This window comes from Oncorhynchus kisutch, unplaced genomic scaffold (assembly GCF_002021735.2).
Source record: "Oncorhynchus kisutch isolate 150728-3 unplaced genomic scaffold, Okis_V2 Okis09a-Okis19a_hom, whole genome shotgun sequence".
NCBI classification, from domain to species: Eukaryota; Metazoa; Chordata; class Actinopteri; order Salmoniformes; family Salmonidae; genus Oncorhynchus; species Oncorhynchus kisutch.
Window position 1 is genome coordinate 11,002,324 of NW_022261985.1, and position 18,750 is coordinate 11,021,073.

General features: G+C 48.2%; 1 protein-coding gene across 1 annotated transcript in view; it reads right to left on the reverse strand.

Annotated features, from left to right (window-relative positions):
- grip1 (glutamate receptor interacting protein 1) overlaps window positions 1–18,750 on the reverse strand; it is a 253,128-nt gene that overhangs the window by 147,869 nt on the left and 86,509 nt on the right. The window contains 7 exon segments of the mRNA XM_031815294.1: window positions 2,441–2,516; window positions 3,533–3,590; window positions 3,592–3,617; window positions 6,073–6,088; window positions 6,091–6,120; window positions 6,122–6,221; window positions 11,128–11,263. Of these exon segments, the coding sequence (XP_031671154.1) occupies window positions 2,441–2,516; window positions 3,533–3,590; window positions 3,592–3,617; window positions 6,073–6,088; window positions 6,091–6,120; window positions 6,122–6,221; window positions 11,128–11,263 (442 nt within the window).

The following is an 18,750-nucleotide window of genomic DNA, read 5'->3' on the forward strand; positions in this document are numbered from 1 at the left end:
GCTGCTGGATGGGGAGTGTGCTGCTGGATGGGGAGTGTGCTGCTGGATGGGGAGTGTGCTGCTGGATGGGGAGTGTGCTGCTGGATAGGGAGTGTACTGCTGGATGGGGAGTGTGCTGCTGGATAGGGAGTGTACTGCTGGATGGGGAGTGTGCTGCAGGTGCTGCTGGATGGGGAGTGTGCTGCTGGATGGTGAGTGTGCTGCTGGATGGGGAGTGTGCTGCTGGATGGGGAGTGTGTTGCTGGATGGGGAGTGTGCTGCTGGATGGGGAGTGTGCTGCAGGTGCTGCTGGATGGGAGTGTACTGCAGGTGCTGCTGGATGGGGAGTGTGTTGCTGGATGGGGAGTGTGCTGCAGGTGCTGCTGGATGGGGAGTGTGCTGCTGGATAGGGAGTGTGCTGCTGGATGGGGAGTGTGCTGCTGGATGGGGGTGTGCTGCTGGATGGGGAGTGTGCTGCTGGATGGGGAGTGTGCTGCAGGTGCTGCTGGATGGGGAGTGTACTGCAGGTGCTGCTGGATGGGGAGTGTGTTGCTGGATGGGGAGTGTGCTGCAGGTGCTGCTGGATGGGGAGTGTGCTGCTGGATGGGGAGTGTGCTGCTGGATGGGGAGTGTACTGCCTGACCATTTCAACAGGCAGGAGGACAATCGGGACATGGCATTAGAAATACTTCCTTGACTGATCCTTCACCACAGTCCATTAATAGACTGTTTATAGGGAGGGAGACGGAGAGAGAGAGACGGAGAGAGAGACAGAGAGAGAGAGAGAGACAGAGAGAGAGACAGAGAGAGAGAGAGACAGAGAGAGAGAGATGGAGAGAGAGAGAGAGAGAGAGAGAGAGAGAGAGAGAGAGAGAGAGAGACAGAGCAAGAGACAGAGCAAGAGACAGAGCGAGAGAGAGACAGACAGAGAGAGAAGAGGAGAGAGATGAGAGAGACAGAGAGAGAGAGACAGAGAGACAGAGACAGAGAGAGAGAGAGAGAGAGCAAGAGACAGAGGGAGAGACACAGAGAGAGAGAGAGAGAGAGAGAGAGAGAGAGAGAGACAGAGCAAGAGACAGAGCGAGAGAGAGACACAGAGAGAGAGAGAGAGAGACAGCGAGAGAGAGAGAGGAGAGAGAGCAAGAGGGGAGAGACAGACATATATAGAGAGACAGGAGGAGAGGAAGAGGACCGACAGATATAGAGAGACAGTCAGATATAGAGAGACAGGGAGGAGAGGAAGAGACAGACAGACTATAGAGAGACAGACAGAATCATATAGACAGGCGAGGAGAGGAAGAGACAGACAGATATAGAGAGACAGGACAGATATAGAGAGACAGACACGTAATAGACAGGGATCGAGGAAGAGGACAGACAGATTATAGAGAGACAGGACAGATATAGGAGAGACAGACAGATATATAGACAGGGAGGAGAGGAAGAGACAGACAAGATATAGAGAGACAGGGAGGAAGAGGAAGAGACAGACAGATATAGAGAGACAGACAGATATAGAGAGACAGGGAGGAGAGGAAGAGACAGACAGATATAGAGAGACAGACAGATATATAGACAGGGAGGAGAGAAGAGACAGACAGATATAGAGAGACAGACAGATATATAGACAGGCGAGGAGAGGAAGAGACAGACAACAGTGGCTGGTTGGTTTCCCTCCTGGTCCCTGAGGCTACCAGTGTAGCCAACGTCTGAGGGCCTGTTGGTTCCCCCCTGCCACTTAAACCTTCATTTGGATCATTACGTCTTAATGGCAAGGCCACCTCTCCTATCCTCCTCTCCTCTCCTCTCCTCTCCTCCTATCCTCTCCCCCTCTCCTCTCCTCTCCTCCTCTCCTCCTCTCCTCCTCAACTCCTCTCCTCCCCTCCTCAACTCCTCCCCTCTCCTCCCCCCCTCTCCTCCCCCCCTCCTCTCCTCTCCCCCCCTCCTCCTCTCCTCCTCTCCCCTCCTCCTCCTCCCCCTCTCCTCTCCTCTCCTCTCCACCCTCTCCTCCTCTCCTCTCCTCTCCTCTCCTCTCCTCTCCCCCCTCTCCTCTCCTCTCCTCCTCCCCTCCTCTCCTCTCCTCTCCTCTCCCAGCTCTTCTCTGTCTTACAAGGGGTACGGGAGAATAACATGTTTGGGACCACTGCTCTACAGCTTAACCTTGAACTCTGCTGATGTTTCAAACAAGGTCAAGGTAATGTCACAATGAATGGATACAAGTCAGATCTTTGAACTATCTGTGATCTGCTACTCATGTCTAGACTCTGATACACCAGAACTATCTGTGATCTGCTACTCATGTCTAGACTCTGATACACCAGAACTATCTGTGATCTGCTACTCATGTCTAGACTCTGATACACCAGAACTATCTGTGATCTGTTACTCATGTCTAGACTCTGATACACCAGAACTATCTGTGATCTGCTACTCATGTCTAGTCAGTGATACAACATCTCACCTGTCAGCAGGTCCACCTGGCCTGATGGTCGTTATGACAACGGGGCGGGATTTGTTCCTGTCCTCGTGGGCTCCTCCTAAACCAACCAACAGACAGTTATCACACAAACAGGTGGGTACGGTAACCAAGGATACATATAATTGATTTGTGCTATAAGAGATCACTGAAGAACCAAGGTAATACTGTAGTACCTGATCACAAAGGAAAACAGTTTAAATACAATTTCTACACAGGAAAACACAGTAGCAATGCATTGGCTTTCAATGCAGGAAGGACTTATTGATTTAGAAACAGAAAGGGCAATTGAATAAAGTCCTTTTAGCCTCATCAGTAATTCCAAAGCAGAACATGAACCCACAGTTTGAACACGACATCATCCATTCACGTCCCTCTCTCTCAGAGGAGATAAAGATTAAACATCATCCATTCATGTTCCTCTCTCTCCGAGGAGATAAAGATTAAACATCATCCATTCATGTTCCTCTCTCTCAGAGGAGATAAAGATTAAACATCATCCATTCACGTTCCTCTCTCTCAGAGGAGATAAAGATTAAACATCATCCATTCATGTTCCTCTCTCTCAGAGGAGATAAAGATTAAACATCATCCATTCACGTTCCTCTCTGCGAGGAGCCTCTTCTCTGAGATAAACAGTATACACAACAACAAAACCCACTTGTTGAATTAATGACGGAGAGTAATGAGCTGTGGCAACATCTCTGTAGCGTCGACCTTCAAGTTAACTTCCCTCTCTTCAAAGACAGAGGATAACTCACCAAGGGAGCATCACAAATGGAACCCTATTCCCTACATGGTGCACTACTTTTGACCAGAGCCCTATGGACCCTAAAATTAGCAGTGTAGGAATAGGGTGCTATTTAGGTCACATTTCTACAAGTTTGTTCCTATTCGTTTTAATGAAGCTTCATTCCAACTGGGTAAACAGAGTCAACTAGAAGGTCATATTCTGTAGTCTTATTCAGATCACTTTCCTTTCCTCCGTACCCCAGTCAACGGCTTCACACACACACACACACACACACACACACACACACACACACACACACCACACACACACACACACACACGTACCTCGGATGACAAAGCCGAACGTATTGCCTTCTTTGTGCAGAGTCACCTCGACGCTTTTTGAACATCAGCCCAGAGCCTTGAACAGCTGAGGAGAGAAGAGCAAACACTATATGAACATATCACTACCCTCCACAGTTACATCATTACACAGTCTGGGAGAGGAGACATCATTACACAGTCTGGGAGAGGAGACATCATTACACAGTCTGGGAGAGGAGACATCATTACACAGTCTGGGAGAGGAGACATCATTACACAGTCTGGGAGAGGAGACATCATTACACAGCCTGGGAGAGGAGACATCATTACACAGTCTGAGAGAGGAGACATTACACAGTCTGGGAGAGGGAGACATCATTACACTGTCTGGGAGAGGAGACATCATTACACAGTCTGGGAGAGGAGACATCATTACACAGTCTGGGAGAGGAGACATCATTACACAGTCTGGGAGAGGAGACATCATTACACAGCCCTGGGAGAGGAGACATCATTACACAGTCTGGGAGAGGAGGACATCATTTACACAGTCTGGGAGAGGAGACATCATTACACAGTCTGGGAGAGGACACATCATTTACACAGTCTGGGAGAGGAACATCATTACACAGCCTGGGAGAGGAGACATCATTACACAGTCTGGGAGAGGAGACATCATTACACAGTCTGGGAGTAGGAGACATCATTACACCAGTCTGGGAGAGGAGACATCATTACACCGTCTGGAGAGGAGACATCATTTACACAGTCTGGGAGAGGAGACATCATTAAACAATCTGGGGAGAGAGGTGGACATCATTACACAATCTGGGAGAGGAGACATCATTACACAGACTGGGAGAGGAGACATCATTACACAGTCTGGAGAGGAGACATCATTACAACAGTCTGTCTGGGAGAGGAGACATCATTACACAGTCTGTCTGGGAGAGGAGACATCATTACACAGTCTGGGAGAGGAGCCATCATTACACCGTCTGGGAGAGGAGACATCATTACACAGTCTGTGAGAGGAGACATCAATACACGTCTGAGAGAGGAGACATCATTACACAGCCTGTCTGGGAGAGGAGACATCATTACACAGTCTGGGAGGAGCCATCATTACACAGTCTGGGAGAGGAGACATCATTACACAGTCTGAGAGAGGAGACATCATTACACAGTCTGGGAGAGGAGACATCATTACACAGTCTGGGAGAGGAGCCATTCATTACACAGTCTGGGAGAGGAGACATCATTACACAGTCTGGGGAGAGGAGAACATCATTACACAGTCTGGGAGAGGAGCCATCATTACACAGTCTGGGAGAGGAGGACATCATTACACAGCCTGTCTGGGAGAGGAGACATCATTACACAGTCGGGGAGAGGAGGACATCATTACACAGTCTGGGAGAGGAGACATCATTACACAGCCTGTCAGGGAGAGGAGACATCATTACAGTCTGTCAGGGAGAGGAGACATCATTACAGTCTGTCAGGGAGAGGAGACATCATTACACAGCCTGTCTGAATGTAAAGCTCTGCATCAGACCAGGCAGAGGAGACTGAAAGGAAAAGACACAGAGGTGAGATTGTGTTTGGTTAAAGGTGGCTTTGAACTCCGTGTACAACAGCTCTGGAAAGGTACAAAGGAATTGTGGGGGCCTCAGGACTCTGACATCAGACGGAAGATCAAGTTTCATCTAGTATACATCCAGCTGACTCTATACTCATCCAATTCTATTGATTAGTATCTATCTATTGAACCAATCAGATCAACAGGACTAATGTGTCTATTGAACCAATCAGATCAACAGATAAACACAACTAATATATCTATTGAACCAATCAGATCAACAGATAAACACTACTAATGTATCTATTGAACCAATCATATCAACAGGACTAATGTGTCTATTGAACCAATCAGATCAACAGGACTAATGTGTCTATTGAACCAATCAGATCAACAGGACTAATGTATCTATTGAACCAATCAGATCAACAGGACTAATGTATGTATTGAACCAATCAGATCAACAGGACTAATGTGTCTATTGAACCAATCAGATCAACATAATGTATCTATTGAACCAATCAGATCAACAGGACTAATGTATCTATTGAACCAATCAATCAACAGGACTAATGTATCTATTGAACCAATCAGATCAACAGGACTAATGTATCTATTGAACCAATCAGATCAACAGGACTAATGTGTCTATTGAACCAATCAGATCAACATAATGTATCTATTGAACCAATCAGATCAACAGGACTAATGTATCTATTGAACCAATTCAGATCAACAGGACTAATGTATCTATTGAACCAATCAGATCAACAGGACTAATGTGTCCTATTGAACCAATCAGATCAACATAATGATCTTATGAACCAATCAGATCAACAGGACTAATGTATCTATTGAACCAATCAGATCAACAGGACTAATGTATCTATTGAACCCAATCAAGATCAACATAATGTATCACTGACTATGAAGGACTTTATCATTTATAACAACGTGGTCCTAGAAACAGTAGACTCACAGACAGGTGGCAGCTCGACCATTCCACCTCTAGAACCACACGTTCTCCGAACTTTCTTCAGCAGGCTGATGATCTCGTCGTGACGGAACTTGGTCAGATTGATCCCGTTTACAGACCTGATGTAGTCGCCCACGTTGAGCTGGTCACTCCTACACAGAGAGAGATGGATGGTGTGATAGAGGAGGGGGAAGACAGAGAGAGGGGAGGGGATGGAGAGAGAGGGGAGGGGATGGAGACAATCAGAACAGAAGTAGAGAGAAACACACACAGAGAAAGATATTGAGACGAGAGGATGGGAGACAGAAAGAGGGAGGGGGATGGAGACAATCAGACACAGAAGTAGAGAGAAACATCAGACAGAGAGAGGGGAGGGGGATGGAGACAATCAGAACAGAAGTAGAGAGAAACCCAGACAGAGAGAGGGGAGGGGATGGAGACAATCAGAACAGAAGTAGAGAGAAACACAGACAGAGAAAGATATGGAGACGAGGAGATGAGAGAAAACACAGAGAGAGAAAGATATGGAGACGAGGAGAAACAGACAGAGAAAGAATATGGAGACGAGGAGATGGGAGAAACACAGAAAGAGAAAGATATGGAGACGAGGAGATGGGAGAAACACAGAAAGAGAAAGATATGGAGACGAGGAGCTGGGAGAAACACAGAAAGAGAAAGATATGGGAGACGAGGAGATGGGAGAAACACAGAAAGAGAAAGATATGGAGACGAGGAGAAACACAGAAAGAGAAGATATGGAGACGAGGAGAGTGGAGAAACACAGACAGAGAAAGATATGGAGACGAGGGGATGGGAGAAACACAGACAGAGAAAGATATGGAGATGAGGAGATGAGAGAAACACAGACAGAGAAAGATATGGAGACGAGGAGAAACACAGAAAGAGAAAGATATGGAGACGAGGAGAAACACAGAAAGAGAAAGATATGGAGACGAGGGGATGGGGAGAAACACAGACAGAGAAAGATATGGAGACGAGGAGATGAGAGAAACACAGACAGAGAAAGATATGGAGACGAGGAGATGGGAGAAACACAGACGGTGAGTGTTGTGACAGAAGCACCAGATCATCAGCAAACAGTAGACATTTGACTTCAGAGTCTAGTAGTGTGAGGCCGGGTGCTGCAGACTGTTCTAGTGCCCTCGCCAATTCATTGATATATATGTTGAAGAGGGTGGGGCTTAAGCTGCATCCCTGTCTCACCCCACGGCACTGTGGGAAGAAATGTGTGTGTTTTTTTCCAATTTTAACCTCACACTTGTTGTTTGTGTAAATTCATTTTTTAAACGCGGTATGTTTTTCTCCCAACACCACTTTCCATCAATTTGTAAAAATGACAGGCCAAGTGGTTCTCTCTCTCTCTCTGTCTCTCTGTCTCTCTCTCTCTCTCTGTCTCTCTCTCTCTCTGTGGTAAAATAGGTTACTGTCTCTCTCTCTCTCCCGACCCTTCCATCCCTACATCCCTCTCTCTCCCTCCCTTCCATCCCTACATCCCTCTCTCTCCCTCCCTTCCATCCCTACATCCCTCTCTCTCTCTCTCTCCCTCCCTTCCATCCCTACATCCCTCTCTCTCTCCCTCCCTTCCATCCCTACATCTCTCTCTCTCTCTCTCTCTCGCTCTCTCTCCCTCCCTTCCCTACATCCCTCTCTCTCTCCCTCCCTCCCATCCCTACATCCTTCTCTCTCTCTCCCTCCCTCCCATCCCTACATCCCTCTCTCTCTCTCTCCCTCCCTTCCCTACATCCCTCTCTCTCTCTCTCTCTTTCTCTCTCTCCCTTCCATTCCTACATCCCTCCCTCTCTCTCTCTCCCTCCCTCCCATCCCTACATCCCTCTCTCTCTCTCTCTCTCTCTCTCTCTCTCAGTGTGATGGAGAGGGGCAGTTGTCAGAGCATGTAAAGGAGGAATCAGATGTGACCTGTGAGTTCAATGAACCAGTCAGCAGCTGACAGGAGGGAGGAGAGTGGTGTTTTAAACAGCATCCATTTATATAGCTAACACACACACACACTGAATACACACACACACACTCACTGAACACACACACACACACACAAACACACATGGTGTATCTCTCTCTCACATGGTTTATCTCTCTCTCCTCTCTCTCCCTGTGTCTCTCTCTCCCTCTCTCTCTGTCTCTCTCTCCTCTCTCTCTTTCTGTCTGTCTCTCTCTCCCTCTTGTCTCTCTCTCTGTCTCCTCTCTCTCTCTCGCCTCTCTCTCTCTTCTCTCTCTCTCTCTCTCTTGTCGCTCTCCCTCTTGTCTCTCTCCTCTCTGTCTCTCTTCCTCTTGTCTCTCTGTCTCTCACAGCTACATGTAGTCATATAGTCCTTCACTCCTCTCTCTCTGACGTACACAGAGACAGCAGGGGCAGCTCTGAATCTGTGTATCTGTGTGTGACGAGGCAGCTGTGTATCTGTGTGTGGTGAGGCAGGTCTGAATCTGTGTTTATGTGTGTGGTGAGGCAGCTCTGTATCTGTGTGTGGTGAGGCAGCTGTGTTTCTGTGTTGTGGTGAGGCAGCTGTGTATCTGTGTGTGGTGAGGCAGCTGTGTATCTGTGTGTGGTGAGGCAGCTGTGTTTCTGTGTGAGGTGAGGCAGCTGTGTATCTGTGTGTGGTGAGGCAGCTGTGTATCTGTGTGTGGTGAGGCAGCTGTGTATCTGTGTGTGGTGAGGCAGCTGTGTATCTGTGTGTGGTGAGGCAGCTGTGTTCTGTGTGTGGTGAGGCAGCTGTGTATCTGTGTGTGGTGAGGCAGCTGTGTATCTGTGTGTGATGAGGCAGCTGTGTTTCTGTGTGTGGTGAGGCAGCTGTGTATCTGTGTGTGGTGCGGCAGATTGTGTATCTGTGTGTGGTGAGGCAGCTGTGTTTGTGGATCTGTTGTTGTGTGGTGAGGCAGCTGGTATCTGTGTGTGGTGAGGCCGGCTGTGTTTCTGTGTGTGGTGAGGCAGCTGTGTATCGTGTGTGGTGAGGCAGCTGTGTATCTGTGTGTGGTGAGGGCAGCTGTGTTTCTGTGTGTGGTGAGTCAGCTGTGTTTCTGTGTGTGGTGAGTCAGCTGTGTTTTGTGTGTGGTGAGGCCGCTGTGTATCTGTGTGTGGTGAGGCAGCTGTGTATCTGTGTGTGGTGAGGCAGCTGTGTATCTGTGTGTGGTGAGGCAGCTGTGTTTCTGTGTGTGGTGAGGCAGCTGTGTATCTGTGTGTGGTGAGTCAGCTGTGTTTCTGTGTGTGGTGAGGCAGCTGTGTATCTGTGTGTGGTGAGGCAGCTGTGTATCTGTGTGTTGGTGAGGCAGCTGTGTTTCTGTATATGTGAGGACAGCTGTGTGTACTGTGTGTGGTGAGGGCAGCTGTGTATCTGTGTGTGGTGAGGCAGCTGTGTTTTCTGTGTGTGGTGAGGCAGCTGTGTTTTACTGGGTGTGGTGAGGGGAGCTGTGTATCTGTGTGTGGTGAGTCAGCTGTGTTTCTGTGTGTGGTGAGTCCGCGTGGGTTTCTGTGTGTGGTGAGGCAGCTGTGTTTCTGTGTGTGGTGAGTCAGCTGTGTTCTGTGTGTGGTGAGTCGCTGTGTTTCTGTGTGTGGTGAGTCAGCTGTGTATCTGTGTGTGGTGAGTCAGCTTGTGTTCTGTGTGTGGTGAGTCAGATGTTGTATCTGTGTATGGTGAGGCAGCTGGTGATCTGGTGTGTGGTGAGGCAGCTGTGTATCCTGTGTGTGGTGAGGCAGCGGTGTATCTGTGTGTGGTGAGGAGCTGTGTATCGTGTGGTGAGGGTGGGTGGGAGGCAAGCTGTTGTATCTGTGTGTGTTGAGGAGCTAGGTCTGTGTGTGGTGAGGCAGCTGTGTATCTGTGTGTGGTGAGGCAGCTGTGTATCTGTGTGTGGTGAGGCAGCTGTGTATCTGTATGTGTGGTGAGGCAGCTGTGTATCTGTGTGTGGTGAGGCAGCTCTGTATCTGTGTGTGGTGAGGCAGCTGTGTATCTGTGTGTGGTGAGGCAGCTGTGTATCTGTGTGTGGTGAGGCAGCTGTGTATCTGTGTTGTGGTGAGGCAGCTGTGTATCGTGTGTGGTGAGGCAGCTGTGTATCTGTGTGTGGTGAGGCACTGTGTATCTGTGTGTGGTGAGGCAGGCTGTGTATCTGTGTGTGGTGAGGCAGCTGTGTATCTGTGTGTGGTGAGGCAGCTGTGTATCTGTGTGTGGATTGAGGCAGCTGTGTATCTGTGTGTGGTGAGGCAGCTGTGGATCTGTGTTGGTGAGGCCTGTGGATCTGTGTGTGGTGAGGCAGCTGGGTATCTGTTGTGGTGGTGAGGCAGCTGTGTATCTGTGTGTGGTGAGGCAGCTGTGTATCTGTGTGTGGTGAGGCAGCTGTGTAATCTGTGTGTGGTGAGGCAGCCTGTGTAGGTATTGTATTGTGTGTGTGTGTGTGTATGTGTGTGTATTTGTGTCCGTGTGTAACGTATTAAGGTGTGTGTGTGTGTGTGTGTGTGTGTGTGTAGCATATGAAGGTGTGTGTGTAGCATATGAAGGTGTGTGTGTGTGTATGTAGCATATGAAGGTGTGTGTGTGTGTGTGTGTGTGTGGTGTGTAGCATATGAAGGTGTGTGTGTGTGTGTGTGTGTGTGTGTGTATGTGTGTAGCATATGAAGGTGTGGTGTGTGTGTGTGTGTGTGTGTGTGTATGTGTGTAGCATATGAAGGTATGCGTGTGTGCGTGTGTGTGTGTGTGTGTGTGTGTGTGTGTGTGTGTGTTGTGTGTGTGTGTGTGTGGTGTGTGTGTGTGTGTGTGTGTGGTGTGTGTGTGTGTGTGGTGTGTGTGTGGTGTGTGTGTATGTAGCATATGAAGGTGTGTGTGTGTGTGTGTAGCATATGAAGGTGTGTGTGTGTGTGTGTGTGTGTGTGTGTGTAGCATATGAAGGTGTGTGTGTGTGTGTGTGTGTGTGTGTGTGTGTGTGTGTGTGTGTGTGTGTGTGTGTGTATGTGTGTGTGTGTGTGTGTGTGTGTGTGTGTGTGTGTGTGTGTGTTTGTGTGTGTGTGTGTGATGCTGGACATGTGTGAGTTACCTAGCAGCGATGCCTCCCTGGCGCAGGTTGGACACCCGAGGTTTTCCATCCTTGTCAACGCCCCCAGACACAGTGAGGCCGAGTGTGGTTCCCTCTTTCTTCATTAACTCTACAACACTGGAGCCCTTAAACTCATCTGAGAGAGGAGAGGAGGAAGAGGGAGGAAGACAGGCGATGAGAGAGGTACGGAGACCGAACAGGCCCCAACATGATGCAGAACACGAGATCCTTCCTCCTGTCCTCTCCTCCTCCTCTAAAAAGGACTGTCAACACGCTGTCCTCAACTCCTTATCAGGAAGGAAGCAGCGGAAAGATGAACGGTTGAATGGTTTCTCTCTCTCTCCCCTGTGTCTCTCTCGCTCTCTCTCTCTCTCTCTCAGTCTCTCTCTCTCCCTGTGTCTCTCTCTCTCTCTCTCCCTGTGTCTCTCTCTCCCTGTGTCTCTCTCTCTCTCAGTCTCTCTCTCTCAGTCTCTCTCCCTGTGTCTCTCTCTCTCTGTGTCTCTCTCTCTCAGTCTCTCTCTCTCCCTGTGTCGCTCTCTCTCAGTCTCTCTCTACCTGTGTCTCTCTCTCTCCAACTCCTCCTCTCTCTCTCTCCTCTCCCTCCCCCCTCTCTCTCCTCGTCCTCTCTCTCTCTCCTCCTCCTCTCTCTCCTTTCCCTCTATCACTCCTCTCTCTCCTCTGCCTCTACTCTCCTCCTCTCCCTCTCCTCTACTCCTCCTCTCTCTCTCTCTCTCTCTCTCTCTCTCCTCCTCCTCTCTCTCTCCTCTCCCTCTACTCTCCTCTACTCCTCCTCTCTCTCTCTCTCCTCTCCCTCTACTCTCCTCCTCTCTCTCTCTCTCCTCTCCCCTCCTCTCAGCCTCTCTTCACTGAGGAACAGTGTGAAATATCTCTCCTCTCCTCTCCTTTCAGTCAGTCCATAAATAGTGATGGTAGGTAGGACAGAGAGTTAGTTGCTGGTTTCCTCCATGTCCTCAGGCTCCAGATAAAACAGACAGACACAGCACATCTCACTTCAACAGCAACATAAAAAGGATATGTCCTAAATGGCACACTATTCCCTATATAGTACACTACTTTAGACCAGAGCCCTATTCCTTATATAGTACACTACTTTAGACCAGAGCCCTATTCCCTATATAGTGCACTACTTTAGACCAGGACCCATAGGGGACACTGTCTGTCTGTCTGTCTGTCTGTCTGTCTGTCTGTCTGTCTGTCTGTCTGTCTGTCTGTCTGTCTGTCTGTCTGTCTGTCTGTCTGTCTGTCTGTCTGTCTGTCTGTCTGCCTGTCTGCCTGTCTGTCTGCCTGTCTGTCTCCCATCCTGCAAGGGGTGAGGTGGAGATGTGTGAGGGGAATGCACACACGCACACGCACACACGCACACACACCGCAGGAGATGTCAGATCCCCATATCCATCCATCTGCAGTGTGTCAACATTCTAATGACCCAGGTGGAGCAACCTGTCCACCCCCATCACACAACCAGCTGACCCTGAGGGAGGGAGGGAGGGAGGGAGGGAGGGAGGGAGGGAGGGAGGGAGGGAGGAGGGAGGGAGGGAGGGAGGAGGGAGGGGAGGGAGGGAGGGAGGGAGGGAGGGAGGGAGGGAGGGAGGGAGGGAGGGAGGGAGGGAGGAGAGGGGAGTGATGGGAGCAGAGGGTGAGGGATAGGGGAATGGGATATATAGGGATAGATGAGAGGAGAGGTGGAAGGGGAGAGATAGGGAGGTGAGGAGAGAAGAGGAGGAGGGAGGGATGGATGAGAGGGGGAGGGGAAGGGATAGGGAGGAGAGGGGGGGTGGGGATGGTTGAGGGGAATGAGGAATGAGGAGAGGACTGAGTTGGGGATGGTTGAGGGGAATGAGGAGAGGACAGTCTGTCTGGAGGGTCTTCATCAACATAACCAGTCATATCTAACCACTACAATCTGAGACAGTCTGTCTGGATGGTCTTCATCACAACTACAATCTGAGACAGTCTGTCTGGATGGTCTTCATCAACACTACAATCTGAGACAGTCTGTCTGGAGGGTCTTCATCACCACTACAATCTGAGACAGTCTGTCTGGAGGGTCTTCATCAACACTACAATCTGAGACAGTCTGTCTGGAGGGTCTTCATCAACACTACAATCTGAGACAGTCTGTCTGGAGGGTCTTCATCACCACTACAATCTGAGACAGTCTGTCTGGAGGGTCTTCATCACCACTACAATCTGAGACAGTCTGTCTGGAGGGTCTTCATCAACACTACAATCTGAGACAGTCTGTCTAGAGGGTCTTCATCACCACTACAATCTGAGACAGTCTGTCTGGAGGGTCTTCATCAACATAACCAGTCATATCTATCCACTACAATCTGAGACAGTCTGTCTGGAGGGTCTTCATCAACACTACAATCTGAGACAGTCTGTCTGGAGGGTCTTCATCACCACTACAATCTGAGACAGTCTGTCTGGAGGGTCTTCATCAACATAACCAGTCATATCTATCCACTACAATCTGAGACAGTCTGTCTGGAGGGTCTTCATCAACATAACCAGTCATATCTAACCACTACAATCTGAGACAGTCTGTCTGGAGGGTCTTCATCAACATAACCAGTCATATCTAACCACTACAATCTGAGACAGTCTGTCTGGAGGGTCTTCATCACCACTACAATCTGAGACAGTCTGTCTGGAGGGTCTTCATCACCACTACAATCTGAGACAGTCTGTCTGGAGGGTCTTCATCAACACTACAATCTGAGACAGTCTGTCTGGAGGGTCTTCATCAACACTACAATCTGAGACAGTCTGTCTGGAGGGTCTTCATCACCACTACAATCTGAGACAGTCTGTCTGGAGGGTCTTCATCACCACTACAATCTGAGACAGTCTGTCTGGAGGGTCTTCATCACCACTACAATCTGAGACAGTCTGTCTGGAGGGTCTTCATCAACACTACAATCTGAGACAGTCTGTCTCGATAGTCTTCATCACCACTACAATCTGAGACAGTCTGTCTGGAGGGTCTTCATCAACACTACAATCTGAGACAGTCTGTCTGGAGGGTCTTCATCAACACTACAATCTGAGACAGTCTGTCTGGAGGGTCTTCATCAACACTACAATCTGAGACAGTCTGTCTGGAGGGTCTTCATCAACATAACCAGTCATATCTAACCACTACAATCTGAGACAGTCTGTCTGGAGGGTCTTCATCATCACTACAATCTGAGACAGTCTGTCTGGAGGGTCTTCATCAACATAACCAGTCAACGATGGTTCTGTGAACACTGGAGGGTGAATGAATTGTGCATCACACTGTGAAGAGACAAACTGTCTCTCTGTTCCAAAACCCCACAGACCAGGCTGTGATCTGGTGGGTTGTATCCTGTCTGTGATGCTCAGAATGTGGATCAGCCTCTTAGAATGGTGAGTGGTGAGAGATACGATCAAGAGAGAGAAACAAGCCTCTGTCTCTCTCTCTCTCTCCTCCTCCTCTTTCCACCTCCTCTCTCCTCATCCACTCTCTTCCTCTCTCCTCCTCTTTCCACCTCCTCTCTCCTCATCCACTCTCTTCCTCTCTCCTTGTCCTCCCTCCTCCTCTCCTCTCTCTCCTTGTCCTCCCTCCTCCTCTCTCCTCTTCCTCTTTCCACCTCCTCTCTCCTCATCCACTCTCTTCCTCTCTCCTTGTCCTCCCTCCTCCTCTCCTCTCTCTCCTTGTCCTCCCTCCTCCTCTTCCTCTCTCCTCATCCACTCTCTTCCTCTCTCCTTGTCCTCCCTCCTCCTCTCCTCTCTCTCCTTGTCCTCCCTCCTCCTCTCCTCTCTCTCCTTGTCCTCCCTCCTCCTCCTCCTCTCCTCCTCTAATCACCTCCTCCTCCAATCTCCTCCTCCTCTTCTTCCTCTCCTCTGCCCCTGATATGTCCTATCCTATGTCCTATCCTCCCTTCCTCTCCCTCACTTCTCCCCCCCCCCCCCCCCCCCCCCCCCCCATAGGTCATATCCTCTCCTCTGTGCCCGTTCCTGTCCTATGTGATAGTAGGGTTAGAGGACAGTGAGACGAGGGGACTGCGTCAGACAAAATGTCCTTCTTCTGCTCAGTCATTTCCCTAGTGAGCAGGCCTGGCAGATGGCCCTGAGAACAGCACACAGCAGGGATACTGTCCAGGACACTTTAAAAACCGCATGATGTAGTGACACCAAGGAACAGAGGACATGAACCCTGTCCTCCTTTAACTCTCTGTTTAACTCTCAGAGGACATGAACCCTGTCCTCCTCTGTCCTCCTTTAACTCTCTGTTTAACTCTCAGAGGACATGAACCCTGTCCTCCTCTGTCCTCCTTTAACTCTCTGTTTAACTCTCAGAGGACATGAACCCTGTCCTCCTCTGTCCTCCTTTAACTCTCTGTTTAACTCTCAGAGGACATGAACCCTGTCCTCCTCTGTCCTCCTTTAACTCTCTGTTTAACTCTCAGAGGACATGAACCCTGTCCTCCTCTGTCCTCCTTTAACTCTCTGTTTAACTCTCAGAGGACATGAACCCTGTCCTCCTCTGTCCTCCTTTAACTCTCTGTTTAACTCTCAGAGGACATGAACCCTGTCCTCCTCTGTCCTCCTTTAACTCTCTGTTTAACTCTCAGAGGACATGAACCCTGTCCTCCTCTGTCATCCTTTAACTCTCTGTCTACTGTTTCGTTAAGTGATAAACTGGTGTTTGGAGGATACAGTACATTGGCTTGTCGAGGGCCGGCACTCTGTGCCAATATATTATCCTCCAAACACCGTCTTCCAGGACATTGTCACTTTTATACAACTGGTTACCAACATGTTCAAATAATTAATAATTCATTAACAAAACATTATTTTATTCATTCTACTTCCTCCTTCCAGGAGATGTAGTCCAGACACACATCTAGGGTTGTTACTACACTACAAACCCCTGGTAACCACATGGTTACTACACTACAACATGGTTACTACACTACAAACCCCTGGTAACCACATGGTTACTACACTACAACATGGTTACTACACTACAAACCCCTGGTAACCACATGGTTACTACACTACAAACCCCTGGTAACCACATGGTTACTACACTACAACATGGTTACTACACTACAAACCCCTGGTAACCACATGGTTACTACACTACAACATGGTTACTACACTACAAACCCCTGGTAACCACATGGTTACTACACTACAACATGGTTACTACACTACAACATGGTTACTACACTACAACATGGTTACTACACTACAACATGGTTACTACACTACCACATGGTTACTACACTACCACATGGTTACTACACTACCACATGGTTACTACACTACAAACCCCTGGTAACCACATGGTTACTACACTACCACATGGTTACTACACTACAATATGGTTACTACACTACAAACCCCTGGACACTACAACATGGTTACTACACTACAACATGGTTACTACACTACAAACCCCTGGTAACCACATGGTTACTACACTACAACATGGTTACTACACTACGACATGGTTACTACACTACAAACCCCTGGACACTACAACATGGTTACTACACTACAACATGGTTACTACACTACAACATGGTTACTACACTACCACATGGTTACTACACTACAACATGGTTACTACACTACAACATGGTTACTACACTACAACATGGTTACTACACTACAACATGGTTACTACACTACCACATGGTTACTACACTACCACATGGTTACTACACTACCGCATGGTTACTACACTACAACATGGTTACTACACTACAACATGGTTACTACACTACCACATGGTTACTACACTACCACATGGTTACTACACTACCACATGGTTACTACACTACCGCATGGTTACTACACTACAACATGGTTACTACACTACAACATGGTTACTACACTACAACATGGTTACTACACTACAACATGGTTACTACACTACCACATGGTTACTACACTACAACATGGTTACTACACTACAACATGGTTACTACACTACAAACCCCTGGACACTACAACATGGTTACTACACTACCACATGGTTACTACACTACCACATGGTTACTACACTACCACATGGTTACTACACTACCACATGGTTACTACACTACCACATGGTTACTACACTACAACATGGTTACTACACTACAAACCCCTGGACACTACCACATGGTTACTACACTACAACATGGTTACTACACTACCACATGGTTACTACACTACAACATGGTTACTACACTACAACATGGTTACTACACTACCACATGTTTACTACACTACCACATGGTTACTACACTACCACATGGTTACTACACTACCACATGGTTACTACACTACAACATGGTTACTACACTACAACATGGTTACTACACTACCACATGGTTACTACAGTACCACATGGTTACTACACTACAACATTGTTACTACACTACAACATGGTTACTACACTACAACATGGTTACTACACTACCACATGGTTACTACACTACAACATGGTTACTACACTACACCATGGTTACTACACTACAAACCCCTGGTAACACGCCCAATTTTTCAGTTTTTGATTTGTTAAAAAAGTTTGAAATATCCAATAAATGTCGTTCCACTTCATGATTGTGTCCCACTTGTTGTTGATTCTTCACAAAAAAAATACAGTTTTATATCTTTATGTTTGAAGCCTGAAATGTGGCAAAAGGTCGCAAAGTTCAAGGGGGCCGAATACTTTCGCAAGGCACTGTATGGGGGACATATATAGGGGACATTTATAGGGGACATTTATAGGGGACATATATAGGGGACCTTTATAGGGGACATTTATAGGGGACATTTATAGGGGACATTTATAGGGGACATATATAGGGGACATTTATAGGGGACAGTGTGCCATTTGAGATGTAGTTCAGGTACAAGCTAGGTGCTGCCAGACAGCCTGTCCTGTCAGTGTCTATAGCCCACTAAGCATATAATTGAAAAAGACCAAGCCATTCTACCCTTTAATTAAATGTTAACTTAGTCATTTGCATATTGATGAGAATGCCAAAGGGGGCTTCAGGATGGAGAAAAGGAGTTTGGTGTTGGGGTAGTCGTGGGGGGGGCGGGGTATCCGTGCACAGCTGAAGTCATTTCCGTGCTAGCGGGTTTGCGGCTAATCGGAAGAGCTAGCTAGCTGGCTGGCAGAGTTGTGATGGGGAGGGGAAGGAGTGTGTGTGTGGGTGTGTGTGTGTGTGTGTGTGTGTGTGTGTGTGTGTGTGTGCGAGGGGGACAAACAGGAAGGAAGAGAGGGGACCCGGGGCCTCGGTTCCCCTTTCTGAAGATTCGCTGCTATGCCTGGTAATCTGCACTGAACCGAATCAGCCCAGTTTACAACATGCTAGAGTTGATGTAAGGTGACCACTGAGCATCAATCAGCCGTAGAGAAAGGCCACTGCCCCTGAAACGGCGATCTCGGACACAAATGATATAGGAGGGACCTTTTCCAACTAATCTCAGCTTCTATGGCTGCCTGAACTTAGAGCCAGCATACCGTATGTCCTGCAGGGTGTTCCTGTCATTGGTGCTCGTCTCTAAGAGATGAGGAGATATTTCTACAGGTTAACATGTGTACCAGAGAGGATGAATGGTTTCTGGGTC